Below are 18,294 nucleotides of genomic sequence, written 5' to 3'. Positions count from 1 at the left end.
TGTCCAAAAACTGAAGCATGTCAGGCCAGTGATGGCACGGCACTGCCATACTCAGTTTGACAGCACACCCGCAACTGTTCCATTCCTCCTCCCAAACGAGCCCACTTGCCTATGAGATTCATTGACTCCAACCACCACCATGACGTTCATTCCAACCTGTTGGACTTCTCGTTCGAATCCAACCACCTTTGTGTTCTCATCCAGGCTAACCCCATCACTTAAACTTCCTACAACAGTGCAACCAGTGAGTCTGCTTGTTCTCAAATTGCACCATATTTTTGAGATAAACTTCTCATGTTCTTCCAATTCGAATTATTGCATCTCCACCTCCACTTTATCCCGTTGTGACTCCGGCCGTTTACCCAACCGCCCAAGGTCACTCGTGGCTAGCAGTGGTTTTCCAGTTTTAGTTCATGTCAACCGACTGAGTCTTTGACTTAGTCGGGCCTCATGCCCATTGTTCCCTACAAGTTGCGAAAGAAACCTGTTATCATTATTTCATCAAATACTCTTCACTGTTCATAACGTAGCCCCCATTTCGCGGAATCCCCACTAGCCGCAAATGCCCCAGGTCACATGCCCCATTCCGACTGTAAACGCATGATCATGCCAACTGTACGCCACCCACAAGTTGGGACTAAACATTATTATTATTGTTATCTACAGCACAGTTATGCATTTCTTGGAAAGGGGATCATCAACAAACGTGTCTCTCGCGTTTCCACTGCACAGTTCATGCTGTTGTCTAACAGTATTGTACGTATTGGGTGTTGAGTTCCAAGGGAAAATGTGTTGCTACCAGGTTCGCCGAAGAAAATATATTTTGCAAATATAAACACACTTGTTGAAGCTGAGCAGTGCAAAGCAAACAAAACGTCAAAATATCGTCTTCCCGGGTGAAATTTGCACTAGCTATTCTTTAGATGTACTCCGTTCCTAAACAACACCGAGGAACGCTAAAATAGGCTATAGTGCGATTTCGTGTTTTATGTCGCGTAAACCGATAAGAAAATGCAGATAGTTGATGGCCCTTAACCTTCAAATTTTGCCCACTTAAACAAAATGCTACATGCAATAAGCCACTGGAAGCTATGAATTGATTAGACTAACTCCCCGTTAAAGGCGCAACTTCAAAAGCCCTATAGTTTCGGCGGAATTATTTTGAGTGTGCAAATAGCCAGCGGCCCAACTTAACTGCCTCACCAGACATGATGTTTTTTTACTTATTTTACATCGTTTAAAACTTTTCTTGTCATGCGTCAGGCAGCAAGCTCCTTGTTTTGCCCTCCCTCAATTCGTTTTTGGTCCAGCATCTTGAAATCCTAACGATCTGGTTCCCCCCGATATCCTCTCCAGGAAACGCATAGTAACGGTGCTTGTCTACCCGTGCCGGTTTTGTGGTGACCACGCCCACGCCGGATGATGCTCACCGATTATAACCCTGTCTCTTTTCCGGAACCCCTCTGTACCCACAACCCCCGTCAGTCATGCTTTTATTCTGACTGCAACACTGTGGTCATGCCTGACGGCGTACCATCCCCAGGTTGGGAAAAACATTATCATTATCATTATCACGTCAAGCTTGCAGCTACAAAGACAAAAATGATGTTTTCATGGATTTCTCGAAGGAAAGGCCAGCCTGAGAACCATCACTCACGGGCTTAGGCTCCGGGCTACCGCAGGAGTGACCGGCAGACAAACGCACCATGTCGATTCTCCATGCAGGGCGTGCTCAACCACCACACGAGGTATTATCCTTCGAGCATGATATTAGGTGGGAAGGCACCAAGCAGTCGTGCATCACCACAAACATCGGCCACCAAATGCTTTACCCAGTCGGAGGAAACATGGGCCAATAAAACCGCCATTTCATTTCGCGCAACCGGCATAGGTAACGGCCGCTGAAGCAGGCGGTTATCGGAAAAGACAGAAGAGACGGCAACAAGTATTGAATCAATGGGGGCAAAGTGAATGTGTTCAAAGCGAGTGAACCATAGCCGAAGGACGACGGAGCGCTGGTGTGAACCACCACGTCGAGCGGTCACAGGACAATATTACATGTGTGACCAAATAAACTGTAGATCAGGGCACGAATTTTACCGGTCGTGCAATTTTGGATCGGCTATTTCGTGTGTATGGAATGCAAGTGATCTGAGGATATAGAATGGCTCTCAAGAGTGGGAGGCTATGGCAGCATTGTGACTCACAATCCAGCAAGGCAAACCACAAGAACTTGAGCAAAGCTGAAAGAGTAGTTCAGGGCTAAACCTCGGCTTAACTGAACACAGTGTAGGTCTTTTCTGGCACAAGGGCATCAGGCCAATGGTAAGGAAAAACAACGGATGGGTGGAGATGGGTATGAAAAGGATCAGGATACCAAGCGCTAGGCTCTATCAAAAACATCTGCGGTTTGGGATGAAGGCGCATGTACACGCTCCGGCAGTAAAGATTCTGCACTAGAGATAGATAAGAGTGACTACTGTCCAGGGAGGTTCAGGAGGGAAGTTATATGCTAGCACTAGAAGGTTCCGAATAATAAGTGCACCAGCCGAAACCAACAGGGCGATCAAGGGAAAATGTCCTTCTTGTAAGTGCTCCGATACTCATTCAGAAATCTGTCGAGTGCAGGCTACGGAGCAACAAATAGCTCCGTTTTCCCCAACAGAAAATTAAGAGTCGGGGATATTTTGAAAGTGTACATTAGAGTGTACAGTATGGACGTGGCAGAGGAGCTTGTTCCACAGTTCTGAATATAGGCAAAGGAAAACATTTTGGCAGAGCCCTATAGGCAGATCGGCAGTGTGGACAGGAAACGAGAGATGCGGAAATTATCGGAGGGTCCAAAGGAAATCTGTAAAGGGAGTCATCAGTTCGATTACGTTGCTAGATCGAACAACACAGAAAACGTGGGTGCACCCGAATGCGCCTGATGCAAGACGGACCCGGCCAAATCGACAAACAGCGGGCGACGCCGGAAGTGACCTGGTAAATGAGCGCTACGCATTCTTCACATCAGTCCAGCATGCTAGTTAATACTGTGAGGCGAATACATGCCTGTTTTCTAGAATATGCCCCACGTATATTTTGGTGATAGTGATCAAGCGCACTTTGCTACAGGATGAGCTGTGAATGAGGCACAGAGCCTGATGGCTGCAGCCACCTTGTACGCGAGTTAGAAGAAGTAAAAGAATTAGGAGTACTTGTGACCTAGTTCTTTCACCCTGAGAGGAATGCGACTCAGCATTACAGTGATATGGGCCATTAGTTCACAAAATATTGGCCTGAAAAGCAAAAAGGCACCTCGTTGCGCAAGTTAGATAGAGTTGAAGATAGAGATGAAGTTGTTCGAAACGAGTAAGATATATCTCTTTAGTGATATTAGTAAATGTAATGAGGTAAAATAGATTGCTGATTCGGCTGATAGGGCCAAAATGGCCTACCAATTTTGAAAGTTTGTAAGCATTTGCTCAGTAAGCAGGGAAGTACGCGATTATTTGACTTATCCAAAGTGGCGGAGAACGGAATTGGTCGAAAGATATGGAAACTTGTGTGCATCGGCCACCCAAATGCAGTGGAATTCCTCGTGTTTAGATTCAATCTGTCACCTAAAGTTTGGAATGCAACTTTTGAAGCAGCTGAACATTATCGGCATCATTCACTAGAACGTATGCAAAAGTTAACGTATGGGAGAATACGCTATTTGCTAGAGGGGATTGATGTCCACACAAAAAATCAGACATTAGTTCGTGCACAAACCGTTGTAAGCATAAGACAAGATGTAGAAATAACTTCCAAGCCCTGGTGACAAGTTAGGCAGTATTTTTTCAGCTGACGCTCGTAAACAGATTCTAGTCATTATCAAGTCTCTGTGGGCGAGCGGCTTAAGTGTTTGCTTGGACTTTTTCAGGAAGCTTATGAGCAAGTTTAAACCCCGGAATAGAGGCGAAAGGTCACTGCGCGATTTTAGTAACTCTCTGTATCCGATTCATAGGGTTTAAAAATGTCGCAGTGGCTCACGTGATATGAATCAGACCAGATCTACATTCGTCTTAGGACTACAGTTATTGGAGGCTGTGAGAATATACTTCGTACGCACGTATTCGGTTCTAATGTCCTTTTGTTTGTACGCGCACGCTGAATTTGGTTTGGAATCTCTCTGAATTGTAGAGCACTTTTTATTTCTCGCCCATTTTTCATGTTATGCAAACTTTTTTCATCGTTCGTTGAGTGGCCAAGTCCTCACCTTAGTTGGGCACTCTGTCGTTGTGCCCAAACAAATTGCACACCTTTAGAACTTATTGGCAGGTCGACCAACTAAACCAAAAAGTCGGGACATGCTTGAACGGATCCATATCTCACATGTCTGCACATTCCAGAGCCGGTGTGTGCCTTTGCCACATCCTCGTGAACATCGAATGTTTCTGGCTTCCTGATATATCACACCACAATTCAGTGAGCCTTTTTGGTTGACCAACCCTTAGACGCACAATCATAATCTCAGTAAAGTCATAGTGAAAACTGAGGAAACTTTTACAAATGTCTTCGCACCCGACGGTATGCATTCGCAAATCCTTCGAAATAGTCATTTGTTTTAATTTGTTTAGAAGAGCTTTGATGGAGGGTTCATATTTTCACCGACTACCATGACCCGGCATAATCTGTTTTCAAAGGCCGTGGAGGATCTTTTGGGTGTTTTTCACTATTCTTCACTGTTTTCGAAAATATTATTATGGAAAACAGTTACGCCGTTCTTGTCCGCCAGGCTAGAATAGGAGCACCTATCCATGATTTGAGTACAAAACGATTCACTGTTGTTGCAGTAGGTGTTCTGTCAGGCAAATTCAATGCAAGGACTTTGTCACAGCTGGTAAATTTGACGGATTATTTCGACATACAACAAGCTATGTAATGGTTTTTAGGCGAGGTTCTGTCTCCGCCGGTGTAATGACACCTTCCACCGGGAGCATAAATGCCCAATAAACAAGTTTCCGTTTCACAAGCTTTCTGTCAACCGACACTTGACATTAGATGAATACTAAACTACATAGTTCTGCTAAAAGACGAGAACCGGCCACCGAAGGTGCGACGATGCGCCGCAGGTGCTGACCGCCCAAGTTATTTACAACCACCGCGTCCAGTGTCGACCTAAGTCGTTACGTCGGTCTAAGTAACCTCTTCCTTGCTTGGGAATATTACATGTGTGTTCTTACAAGATTCCGCGAACGTGGCATTTTTATGCTGGAAGATTCTGTGGCGCGCTTAGCCACATGTTTCGTCCGGCGATGGAAGTTGTGGAGATCGTGCGATTGGTCTTTTATGACTTCGTTTAAAACGAGTATCTTGGGCCACTCGAACTGTTCATTTTGTTCAGGAATATTATTATGAGGATTATATGATGACAGCGCTGCATTTTGAAGCTAATGATCATTGAGACGACACACAGATGATACGAATTGCCGGAAACATGTTCGGTCGCGACAATGCTGTTCTCTTTTCGTGCGCACCAAGCCACTAGAAAGTATGTCGTTTTCCTTGTAAGCTATTTCCAAAACGTATTAAAATGCATGGCTCTTTCTGATTACGCGGCCAATTAAGTAACCGTTCACTAGGTAGCAACCACTTAGATTTGGCCAGGATTTTGAATCCCCGCGGAGAACCGCCCCTGAATCTATTTATTAACTGAGGATCCACTGGCTGTACATCACTCGCCATTGTACCATTCATGCAAAGCACGTGTTGGTTCACTTCAAAAACCTTACCAGTAACCGACCAAAGAACGCAAACGGGCATTTTAAGAGACTCGCACACTAGACCAATAGTTTGGAACATGAATTCCAGAAGATCAATCAGCACAGTCACCAGCCAACTCACGAATACGAGATGCACATCACTTGCCTCTGTAACTGGTGAGAAAGTCGGGACTCATTTACTTCATAACGACATATGCCACCAGCCAGGTTTTCAGGCGTATTGGCTTACGTAACCAAGTGAATTACCATCAGGTTGACCGCTGCAATTTGAGAAACTTTTTGTTAATGACAGGTGTTTTTTGTGCATACCCCTTCGCTAGTGCCTCCATGCACATAATCCGCCTTTTGATAGCGAAACAAAATCATGAGTTAACCGGCTGCATCAGTTTAAACTGTGACCACGTCAGCAGGATTTTGTCGCACTGTATGGGTATCCCCGACTAAAACGGCAAGAACGCAAAAAGTAAACTGGATTCTTCCGTAGCGATTCTCTTTCTGGCCGGCTGAGATGCACTTATCTCTCAGCCGGATATGGTATGCAAAGTAACTTCCAAAAGGAAGCCAAATTCTAAACGATATCCAAGAAACACGCCACCACCCTGTTGGTTTTGTGAAGAATGGCACCATTCACGCCACTATCCCTACTGGAATCACAGAGACAGTAAGTGCAGTCGAAAGGGCCACAAAGAAGAATGCTGCAGAAACAGCCTCAGGAGCTCGCGCAAACACCGACCCGACCAAAGGACTCAGACAGAGGCCATGACCGCCACATTCGCGATGAAGTCACCCGGTCGATGAAAATTCGTCAATGGCATACCAGTTACCCTTAACTGGATACAGGTTCTAACCACACTCTGATTTCAAAACGAACCTGGAGCGTAATTGGAAGGCCAACAGTGGAACTCACAAAGTACACCGTCCGTAATGCAGCTGATGAAAGCCCCAAGCTGACTGGGAAGCTGAACTGTTCCGTAATGTTCAAGGGGACCCAACGAACTATACAGGCCTTGATCTCTTGGGCCTGGATTGGATTAATGAGCTTCAACTGTCGGATGAACCCCTCAATGCCGTTTGTGACAAAACAAAAACAACGTTCGCGAGAACATAACATGTTGACGATTTTCTGCTCGCTACAGTGACAGCCAAGCCGGAGACCAGATGGAGCATACGCGGCACAGCGACTACTCAGCTCCTGGCGTCAGGCACCAGCAGCCCTCTTACCTCGGTCCAATTTGGTAAACCCTGTCAGCAGCCCGCAAAGATTCACCCGCGGTCTGAACCCTCCAGTTTACAGTCGCAGATTCAGGCGGATCGTTCTACTGCTATCCGGAATGTCAAGGAAGGGGGCGGGCAAGAGGAACGCCACAACAGTCACACACCAGCCACTGCTTCGAAGATATGAGGAATGCTCTCCACGGTGGACGCAGGGTCGACTACGTCAAACACGAGGCCCGCTTAAGGTCATCAGCACAGCCGCGTCATGTGAACCAACTTCAGGCAACAGACTGCGGCTCAGTGAGGGGACCACGTCGCATGGGACGCTTGACAGCCGTGACATACCTCCCAAGTGGAGGGTACCGGATTCCAGATTGGCATGCTGGCAGCCCCAGGGACAGACCTACATGCGACAGAACCTCAATGAGTCGTCACATTGGAGTTCAAAGCAGCAGTCCGTTGAACAGCCTTCTCAAGCGGAAGGTGCACGGAGGCCAGCCGTCCCTAATAACGAACATCAAATAATTTAAACGGATGTCACTTGCAGGACACGGGCCAAATGAAGGCGTGCCCTGATTGGTCAGAATGACAGCCAATCCGAGTCAAGCGCCTATGACTCGAAGCTTCTCGCCCTCTCGCGGAAATTCTGGCACGACTTTGTGGAACACTCCGTGACTACCCTATAAACACAGTTGTAATAATTTTCCTTTGTCTCAATAAAGGGCTGTGTAGAGCTACCGTGCCTTCTGGTATGCCATATCGGGCGGAGCAGGAAGCCAAGGGACCGATACAGAGTTGCACTATCCTTCGGCAAGTTACAACATAAGCCCCGAGTAACCCACGACACTTGACTTCTGGCAGTCAATCTGCAGCTTTGCAAACTAACCAAATCGGGCGTCAAGGTGGCCAATTCACTTGAAAATATCTCGTCTAAGAATAAGAGAATATAAGGCTAGTTGGAATATATTTGCTAAGCGAAAGTAGATGGTCCTTGAAATAAACAATTTAAATGCGAAATTTCATCATCAACCGGGGTGGTATTACTCGCGCGACGCTGAGGAGTAAAAGATCAGTGTTTGCGCACAGCAACTGGCACAACTGAGCACTGACTCTTAACAATGTGTTGATGGGAAAACAGTTCATGCAAACCAACGACCCTAAAAATTTACCTCGGAACGTGGAAACAACCAATTCAGTACTGCATTAGAGCAGTGTTAGAGGCCCAGCAGCATGAAGCTCACGCAACCGGAAAATTCCGTACAATTGTGAGTGGTCCTACGGGGGAGTACCCTGGGATGATCATCACCAAACGCCACTTGCCAGTAAGGTAGAGCAAAACGATGTTTACCGCCGCATAAGCTGACTAGTTTCTTACCTGTCTGACATATCCATGTGCCGCTTGTCACTTATGTTCACGCATTTGGTTGAGAATCTTGGACACACTTCATATACGCAAGCGTACTGGAAGGTTTGTGGCTCGAGCCCAACCTCAAATTCCCGATAGCTCCTGTCTAGGCTTGCATAACCTGGCAGTATCTGGCGTTTCTTCGGGTTTGGGCGGCAAGTAGGTAATGAAATGGAGCTAAATCTCTTTTCTGGGTGCAGATTTACTGAACCAGAACTGTAGCTGAGACAGATCCTAAAACGAAACGTCACAATCCATAAAATGAGTGTCCACCCGTGCACTTCTTCCGAGGTCCCGTAAGTGGTAACAAGCACACGACCACAACTGAGTGGAGCGTCTTCCGAATTAGAACCGGTGCGTTTCAACCGAAGCGAAATGAAGATAGTTACTTGGACAAGATTTCTGAACTCGAAAACATCCGGGTAATGGTGCCGAGACTGAAACATCGCCACCCACACACACCCATTGTCTCCCACTTACAAAACATTTACTATTTTCAGGTGTTGTTGGTTGCGAGATTTTGTAGAATGTATACCGACATGACTCGTTCGGACAATCCTCCTTTTCTCCTGGCTCAAACATTCCGGTGAGTACAAAACATTTACTATTTTCAGGTGTTGTTGGTTGCGAGATTTTGTAGAATGTATACCGACATGACTCGTTCGGACAATCCTCCTTTTCTCCTGGCTCAAACATTCCGGTGAGTCCACACCAAGGGGGATCAATGAACCCGAGTTTCGCTCTTATTAGAGCTCATCAGCAGTGCATATCTAATGGTCATGCCGGGATGTGAACTCCACACATCCGACGTGCGAGGTGAGTGTGTCCGGTCTACTGGACTGAACTCATCCGAATTTTTTTAAGTTTGAACAGGTGAACATGTTCGTCCTTGAGTGATGTGAGCGGAAAGCTCGACACCTCAAACAACAACCCAGTGACATACACTGGTTGTGTCGATCGACTAGACTGCCAGTCAGGTAGCGTCACAGACACTTGAAAGCTGCTGGACACATTTTGTTTCTGGTTGCGGGATTTTGTAGAATGCATTCTAGCATGACTCTTGTTTGAACAATCGTCCCCCTGCCGTTTTTTTGTTTAACTTTAAATGCTTGGGGTCTGAGTAATATCAACGACCAACTCTCTCGCAACATGAAATCGCTGGTCCAGGGTGATGCCTGACAGATTAGTAATCGGTCGACTTAAACATTGTTACCAATAACCTAAAGTCCCATAGCAGGTTCAACTCCCTTTCCAACCTGCACTTGGTCTGCAGGAAAATTTTAAAAAATCAACAGTGAAGCTTTTAAGCGGCATATTTACTGGATAGGTGCCATACGTAGGTTGTTCAACATGACCAAATCGAACAACCCCGAAGTAAACTATCCGAGAAGGGGAAAATGTGAGAATAGCACTATACTGTGCAACTGCTCTTGTTAGGTGAGAAAGCGAAGGTATTCGTAAGTGTATAACAGAACTACACTCAAAGCATAACGGCTGCAGATCTTGCTACACACCTCCCATTTTCTACGTTCTTCTGTACATTGATGTTTTTGGTCTCGAGTCTGTTGAACTGCGCTTCAAGAAAGATAAAATAAGTGAAAGAGTCAACTGGAAATATTACAAAGTGGCATTCGGGGTTGCAGAAGCCTACGCATTATTGTAAATGAAACTGGCCGGCCAAAGTCCCCGTTCTTGCCAACCGTTTCTCGTTGTTGCTGTTGTTCCCGGCGCCTCTGTTGTTTTGACTGCTATCACCGTCACGTGGGCAACTCATCAGGACAAACAAAACCCTCCTAAAAAGGGAAATTGCAGAGCAAACTCATTATAAGTTATCATCTGTAACATTAAGGCATAAAGCAAAAGGTAAAGTGTATAACGGACGTGCGCTTACAACTCCATGCACATTACCGAGACAAACTCATCACAGGACACTGCAAGCCATTAGTTCTGCTTCACCGACAACTGATAAACCATCAGGTTAATACAAGGTATCTCATGCAAGTTCTCTTACCACTTTTAATTTTTAAAGGTAATATCTTCCGTAAATGAGATACTGACCTTTTCAAACATGTTTTTTGCACTCCCCATGTTGTTTTGTTCCCGTCCGTCGATTTCCATCAAAACTGATTTGGTTTTTTTGTTGCGAGATCACCAAAAAGTCCACTTACCTTAATTCGTATCACTTACAACCTCACACAAGGTTGTTCCGTTTGTCCAGCTTTGGGACAGAAAAGGCACATTAACAGCACAAGATAAGTTCATTTCGATTATTTTTGTAACAGAGGATTTCGGCGCAGGCGATACCTTACCGCCTGTGTTGACACGCGGGAAGCCACGTTAAAAGGGGGGATACGTTCATCCCGCAGAGCAATTAGTAAACAGGTGGCCGAACGGATGATCTTGAGAAGGTCGGGTTGATATGCCGTCGAACGAGAAAAAATGTGACAGTGGTTACAACGCCGCCATTCCAAAAAAAAGTGACTCGACGTTACAACTTGGAAGGTTGGAATCGATCAGTGGAAGAGTGTAGAACCTGCCCCGGGGCGGACGAACTGTGCCGGTGTTTGACAGATGAAAGTGGTTTCTTGATCACAACCTACTGGAATGGTCCACATAAATGCTGTTGAGTCATATATTAGGCTCAACTAATTTTCTGACAAAACCATGTGCAAATTCTAGGGTAAAAGATATCGCCAAACAATTGTTGGCGAAACCATGCTTTGAGACTGCTTTTGTGGAGTGAACAGCTAGATCCCTTATGATGAGAGAGAAGACCGTTTGGCATACTTGGAAGGTATTGCTTGGGTGTTGTCGGTGCTACTCGCCTTTCGTTTGGCATACTTGGAAGGTGTTGTCGGGTGTTGTCGGTGCTACTCGCCTTCGAGGATGGGGACCGCGTGATCCCCACTGTGCCTGGTTGGAGACACTACAAGATATGGCTGCCAACCGATGTCAGTGGCGTTCTTGTTGTCAGTTTCTATCCAGATTGCCTGAATGAGTTTCTGGAGGTATGGGCACCTCGGAATGATTGTGATAAGCTAACACTGAGTCCCTCCCCCGTCCACCTTTACTCTTTTATTCACATCAAGGCTTTCAAATAAATCATGGTTGTACGGGAGTGAAGCATCGGTGTTGAACACAGATGTCATGCTGTCAATGATGATGATGATGAATCTGTGAAAAGTTGAGCAACCTAAATATGCTTCAAAATTTGATGAATATTTCGGTGGACTGTTGCCGTGCTAGCTAAATCAGATCAGTGTAATGACAAATTCAAGGTAACTTATCACATCACCGCTAAGAGTCATCATCGACGGCAAAACATCTGTTCTCAACACCGATGTCTCGCTGCTGTACAACCATAATTTATTCAAAAGTCTTCTTGTGAAGAAAAGAATAAATATGGATGGGAAAGGACATAGCCTACCACAATCATTCGCAGGTGCCTACACCTCCACATTCAGACAATCTGGATAGAAACTAACAACTGAAGTCGGCTAGCATTGATATATCTCAGCGTATCCAACCATGTGCAGGGCGGATCAGGCAGACCCCGTCCTCTGTGGCAAGTCCCGATTGATTTTATTTCCCTCTGGCGGGTCGTGGTACCGTAAATTGAACACGGAGAACAGCACTCTTTTCAGCAAGATGTGCGATGCGTAATACACGACCAAACCACCGAAGCTTTTTTTAAAGTTTAACAAACAAAAACACCTTAGTGCGAATGGGATACTGAATTTTCCGCTACTCCCACTGTTTCCTCGACCATCGATGGGTTCATCATCTTGTTTAAGAATCGGCAACCTGGCAGTATCTCAGCCCACGTTGTTCATTCGTGGCAGCTAGACACCGAAAAGGGTGTTACAGCTACACCAAAACGAACGTTATATTAGATAATTGCTTCCTTTCTACGGCACGGTTGTGCAAACATCGAGTGGTTTCGCATCACAACGTGGCACAACGGACAGCACATACTGCTTCATCATCATCATCATCATCATCATCATCATCATCATTATTGTCAGCTGTAATAACCGCATACTTGTCGTACAGTGGTTGTAGCTGTCACAGTTTCGTTCACCGCTGATTCGAGGAGGTGGGGTAGGTAGCTGCGCGTTGGAGGCTGGAGCACTGTACGTGGACTGTCAAGTGGGGGGACTTGGGAAGCAGCTATGCATTGAAAGCAATGGCTTGGATGCACGAGCGCCATTGAAGGCGCGACTGGGCCATATCCGACAATGTCTCTAACCATTCATGTAGCCCGTCTTGGGGTCCCCATCAAGGAAGACGGAAATCACCAGTGCAGCTGAGTTTGCTGGTAATGGATTCATGAATTCGAGAAGAGGAAACACGAAAGTTCAGCCGTGTACAAGGGGTGATTACAACAAGCAAGGAAGATAGTCTTAAACAGATAATCTCAAGCATGTTTCAGCTGCAGAACCATGTATATAGTTGACATGGAACGCTTTTGTGATTATATAAAGACCCAAGCCCCTCTTTTACTTATTAATATTACTGCATACAAGGAACGTCAATAAGCCTGGACTCGAGTTCCAAATCCAAGATGTGACTGAACCGGATAGATGCTGAATGTTGTTCATCGGTTACTCTCACGTTGCTATATCGACACTCTGTCCCATCAATAGCTGAAAAAATCTGGTCTTAATAATTCTGCATGTTTAAAAGGCAAAACACCACCAATGTGTGACTAGGCTAGTCCAAATAGTGCCTGGTCGGACTAACTGTGCTTTAGGGTTAGAGTAATCCGTCTTCCCAACGTACTTTCCAGTTAGGGATATAAAGAAGAGTGATAAAGCGAACTCGCATGACACAGGGTAAAATCATTTGTGCAAATGCCGTTTCTTGGCACGGTCAGCAATGGAACAAACTGTTCGGCGATCTAGAAACCCCGGTTGATTTCCGCGTTGAACCAAACTCACGAAAATCGTTCAGCTGTAACACCATTCCGGTGCCTAGCACGAGGGCTGGGATACTGCCAGGTCGCCCAAGCCTAGACAGGGGGAGTCGAGAGGCAGAGGTTGGGTTCAAATCACGCACCTTCCGGTCAGCAAATTTGCGCTCCAACCACTTTGTCCATCTCGTCCCCAAACTCATAGTACGTGCGTGTGCCAAATTACCAATTATCAATTCGAAAGGTATCATTCCGAGATTTCCATGAACCAGATCGTCCTCCGTGAAGAACAGTTTACTACTGATTACGCGTTTGGTTATATCCCTGAGCGCCTAGAGCTTTTTGTCACTGATAGTTAGATCACTCATTGTCCATTGTATGTGACTTGTGACACACCAGCCATTACACTGTTGGAGTAAAAGTCTCAACTCAGGAACTGTGCCTACTTGATGAGCTCCAAGAAGGTCAAAACCAACTGTCCAAGAGTAGTGAGTAGTTTCCCTCAGGAAAATGTACTGCGATATCTCGAATATCGTACCGACTAAAACGTGAGGCAACCATCGTGCAGCACATTCGATTGAGGAACACCATAAACAAAAGATTGTCCTGGGACTCGGGTGTCTTGCGTTAAAACCAAACTGGTGAACAAATGAGTGTAGTTGAACCACGTGCTAGTTCTGTTAGGTGTGCTATATGATCGAGCTGGTTTACTGCACGCGGCAAAGATAATGCCACATTCGTATTGCTATGACACAGGGCTATGGATGAAACAGGTTCACTATGCTACATATTGTCTACCTTGGAAACCTAGTCCATCGATTTTTTCGAGACCATTCATCCGTACTTGATTGTGGTATATAGCCCCGGGTCAATTTCCCGAGCACGCGGATTTCTCGGTGATTAGTGTAGGACTGAACTATGCAATCGTAGTATCATCCTGGTACTTGGTGGATGTACCCCCAAATGATGTCGCATGCCCTTGTCCCTATCATCGATCTCCGACAGTAATAGGAAGGAAGACCTTGGCACAAAGTGAAAGACGATAGCGCTCGGTAGATAGAAAAAATTTCACCGAATAAGCCAAGGGTATATTCGTAATACACTACTCATAAGGTTGGTGAAAATCCTTTGACAGCCCACGACCGGTTTCGCCCTTCTTGGGGCTCATAAGATATGCGCAGTTCCCGAGTTTCCGTCAACCTTATGTTCTACTTGAAACCAAATTGCACGAAATTAGCGAAATACATTCATTTGCAAACTAATTTGGTCTTTCGAGAGACTCGCTTGGAACCCAGTTGAATTTCTCATTTGATGTTTGGTTTCAAGGAGAACATATGGTTAACGGAAACTCGGGGACTGCGCCTGCCTGATTAGCCCCAAGAAGAGCGAAACCGGTCGTTGGCTGTCGACGAATTTTCATCGACCTTATGAGTAGTACATTACGAATATACATGTATGGCGATATCTCGAATATAGTAGCGAATGAAACATGAGGCGGCCTGGTGCAGCACGTTCAGTTGACTGGAAACATCACGAACGAGCGATTCAGCTGGGTTCCAGGTGAGTCTCTCGCAAAACCAAATTAGTCTGCAGATGAGTGTATTTCGCTAAGTCAAGGGTAGGTATGTGCAGGTTACGGCGAAAAAGGATCCATGGAACAATATAGACGTATCCGAAATATGCATTTGGAATACACCAAAAAAGAGCCACGGCAGCTCCAAACGACACATTGCCAAAACCACAGTCATGTGATGTTTGTCCGCCTAACGAATTCGTGCACAAGGAAAGGAGAGTGCGCTGATGATGTACACGGTTTCCGACAGTGAAGAGAATTTATGGATCCAACAAGTGAAGTCAGTCCACGCTGAAAAATCACTTTATTCCTGTTGGTAAACATCGGTAGTGTGAAGCTCACAAATCTTCAGTCTGGTTCGAAACTGCACTTATCCTGTAATCCTGCTTTCGATTGGTTGGTCGGTAGTAATACGAGTCCCAAATGGTGATATTCCCTCTGAAAATTCATTGCAGTAAGTTAGCCAGGAGGAACCAGTTGTTCAGATGCCGAACCGACTTGGAGGAAGATTGCGGAAAGCGATCCCGTGACCTAATTATTTTTCATCGATCACTTACACAAGGTTAGAAGATATTGTCTGATACTATTGTGGAGCACCAGTATGGTCGATTGCCAAATAATCTAGAGCCTTTGTTTTATTCTTGGAAAAACAACAGCTGGTTCGATGGAATGACGTACATTGTTTGTCTTGGTCATCAAACCAACATACTGCCAAAATGCTCACTGATCTCGTAAGAAAGATCATCTCAAACAACTGTCAGTTGCGATTAAGATAACTTGTGGAATAGACTACACTAACCTAGTAACGTGGGTTGTTGATCTTCGGGCCGGCGCAGCTGATTGGCCACACTTCCCACAAGAGTTGTAACATAACGTTAAAGGACCTGCTCAGCTCAACAAGTTAAAAAATTGAAATAAAAGGTATTCAAAACTTACACATCCGCTTACCTCTGTCTCATAAAGAATGCCAAAAATCGTGTCTAGTATGTCCTCACGTGCTTGCTTCGACCCGGTTTTTAGTCGATAGCAGAAATCTTCAATTTTTCGAAGTTTACTGAAATAGAACTGTGCTTCCTTTTGGCAGTAGAACAAGGTTCGTCTTTGCTCCAAACTCTGTTGAAGGGGTGCATAAAACGATCAATGAGAAATGCTATCAAGACTGCACTAAGACTTCTAATCTAGCCACAGTTCAATAAAGTGTGTTCGTTTTCCCTCCAAACGAGGCAAACTTTCAGAACAGGCCGATCAGCACTCCCTCTCAACTTCCAGCAAATGAATCGTCCTATTGAACCCCGGACAATTATGCAAAAAAAAACAACGCTTCGGAATAGGACAGATAAAAATCGGAAGGGCTTATGTTGCAACAGTCTGCATGAACAACAATCTGCGTTGCAAATGTACTTTAATCCCTAAGAGGCTTGTGGTTGAGGTCATGTGTGTTGTCTTAGTTGTAAGATCTTCAAGAAGTAAATTCATGACCTGACAGTAGTGTGCGGTGGACCGTTGCCGTAACAACAGTTAGCAGGACTGGTTGAAAACTGTAGTTTTAGAGTAAAAACTACACAGGAATGCGTACAAAGCGGAGAATATCATCAAATCTGTGTTCTATCTCTTACCCTAAGGAAAAAAAAGTTCCGTTGTTAGTACAATGGTAGGACAGCGCTAATTGGAGTTGATCGAAATTGCGTACCCATGATGCACGGTTTTTAGCCGATAAATTGAACTGATTGGCTCGCTCAGACGATGTGCGAAGCGAAATTGGCTGCCAAGCATCTCACAAGTGGGATTTTCTAATGTCCAAACGCAATACTCTATTGGTCAAGAGTTCCTCAATTTCACATTCCGAAAAATCACTTTTCGAGTTTGTTCAACAAAGAGTCAACCACAACTCGGTTGTCGATTTTGTCAGTGTTGAACAGGTTACCTTGTGAAAGCCCATGGTGAGCAGCAAGGTATTTGTTTTAGCCTTGAACATAGTTTATGTGGCATCGGAAGGAACAGTCGACAACGCATTTCATCTGTCTAGGAATGTAGCAACGGTGGATTGTATGTGCATTTTTTGGTCGTTGGGGTGGTAAACCGGCATGATGCGAGGATATTCCTTCTAGGTTATTGGATACATGAAGGTGCAGTCGAGACTACTAACAATAGATTACACTGAAGGTAAAAAAAATGAGGCATACCCCATAGCGCAGTAGAGCTAGTTCGCGTTGCAGTTCCGCTTCAGTCCCTAGTCCACTTGACGTTAAATCGCTTGGCCGAGGGTCAAAAATGTGTTGCGGGTATGCTGGTGGACGTGTGGTGGGTTTTGACGGAGTGCTGAGAAAGACGTTGGGAGATACATTCGGAGCTGTCGGGATGTTCATCCGTTGGTTAGCGCGTGCAATGTGTTTTGGCATGACTTTCCTTGAACTATTCGACACTGTTGTGTTTACCGATTCCTCTTCCACCACTGAAGATGGGGCGTGTGGCGCGTTGGCTGTTCGTGAAGATTCCGGTAAACGTGTCTGTACTTGCGATACGGAGTCCGCTGAAGCCATTACTGCCGACATCGGTCTATCCCCAGAGGCAAGCAAGTTCTCGACAGCTTGTTTCTGTGTACCAGGTCCACGTCCCGTGTGATTTCCGACCAGACCACATTGATTTGTTGGCAAAGGAGAAGGTGGGGGCAGTTTATCACCGTAATTTTTCGAAGAACGGAAACTATTCGTACGACGCTTGGCAAAGCTAGCAGTCTGAACCAAACGGTTATCACTATTCGACTCCGTGAAGCGTTTGTTACCAGAACCTTCTGAATGGTAAAACTGTGTAGCGTCATTTGAAGTGAAATATCCTGTAAACTCATGTTCTTCACTTGAAAGACGTCCGCCCTCAGGGTTTGGTGGTTGTGAGAGATCATGCCCTTGTGTCTTATTCTGCATAAACTCTATAAATGCAGGGAAAACGCGTTGATTATATATCCCAATGGTTGAGTAATACTGAGTCTCAATCACATTGCGCTTCATCAACACAGAAACAGTTTCAAAATACCCGAGTGAGTCAAACCTAGCCAGTCAATCAATACCATAAAATCGGGATGGATAAGTACGATAAAGAGCGAGCCACTGAGTTTGCTGCATTACGCTTCAATTATCCAAAAACATTCATCGTGCTCAGCAGGGTCTTGAAAGTGCAGCTTCAGACGTGCAGTGCCATGAACTGAGCAGTTCTCAATCAAGGTTCGTACAAAAACGGTCATGAACTAAAAGTTGGTGCCAAGTTAGTAGCACGTGTAAATTCAGGTTGGACCTTTTCCCGTTGACTTCATCACCGAGTAGGTATACCGAGCTTCCGCTTACTAAAGTGCATGCTCCATACAACTTCCATGTTCCACAAGTTAACCGCTCAAAACTGGGTTGTACGGTAGTGAAGCATCAGTGTCAACACTGATGTTGCTGTC

At 45.3% G+C, this 18,294-nt stretch overlaps 1 protein-coding gene across 1 annotated transcript in view; it reads right to left on the bottom strand.

Annotated features, from left to right (window-relative positions):
- Positions 1-9,663: 9,663 nt before the first annotated feature.
- The window catches only part of T265_07914 (hypothetical protein), a gene marked incomplete at both ends in the record, with an annotated part of 28,351 nt that continues 19,720 nt past the window's right edge, over positions 9,664-18,294 (bottom strand). Inside the window, 3 exons of the mRNA XM_009173574.1 lie at positions 9,664-10,163; positions 15,804-15,968; positions 17,039-17,781. Coding sequence (XP_009171838.1) covers positions 10,128-10,163; positions 15,804-15,968; positions 17,039-17,781 — 944 coding nt within the window. The remainder of the gene's footprint in view (positions 10,164-15,803; positions 15,969-17,038; positions 17,782-18,294) is intronic.

The sequence above is a fragment of the Opisthorchis viverrini genome (assembly GCF_000715545.1).
Source record: "Opisthorchis viverrini unplaced genomic scaffold opera_v5_198, whole genome shotgun sequence".
Lineage (NCBI taxonomy): Eukaryota > Metazoa > Platyhelminthes > Trematoda > Opisthorchiida > Opisthorchiidae > Opisthorchis > Opisthorchis viverrini.
The sequence above is the reverse complement of the archived record's forward strand: the minus strand, read 5'-3'. Positions and strand labels throughout refer to the sequence as shown.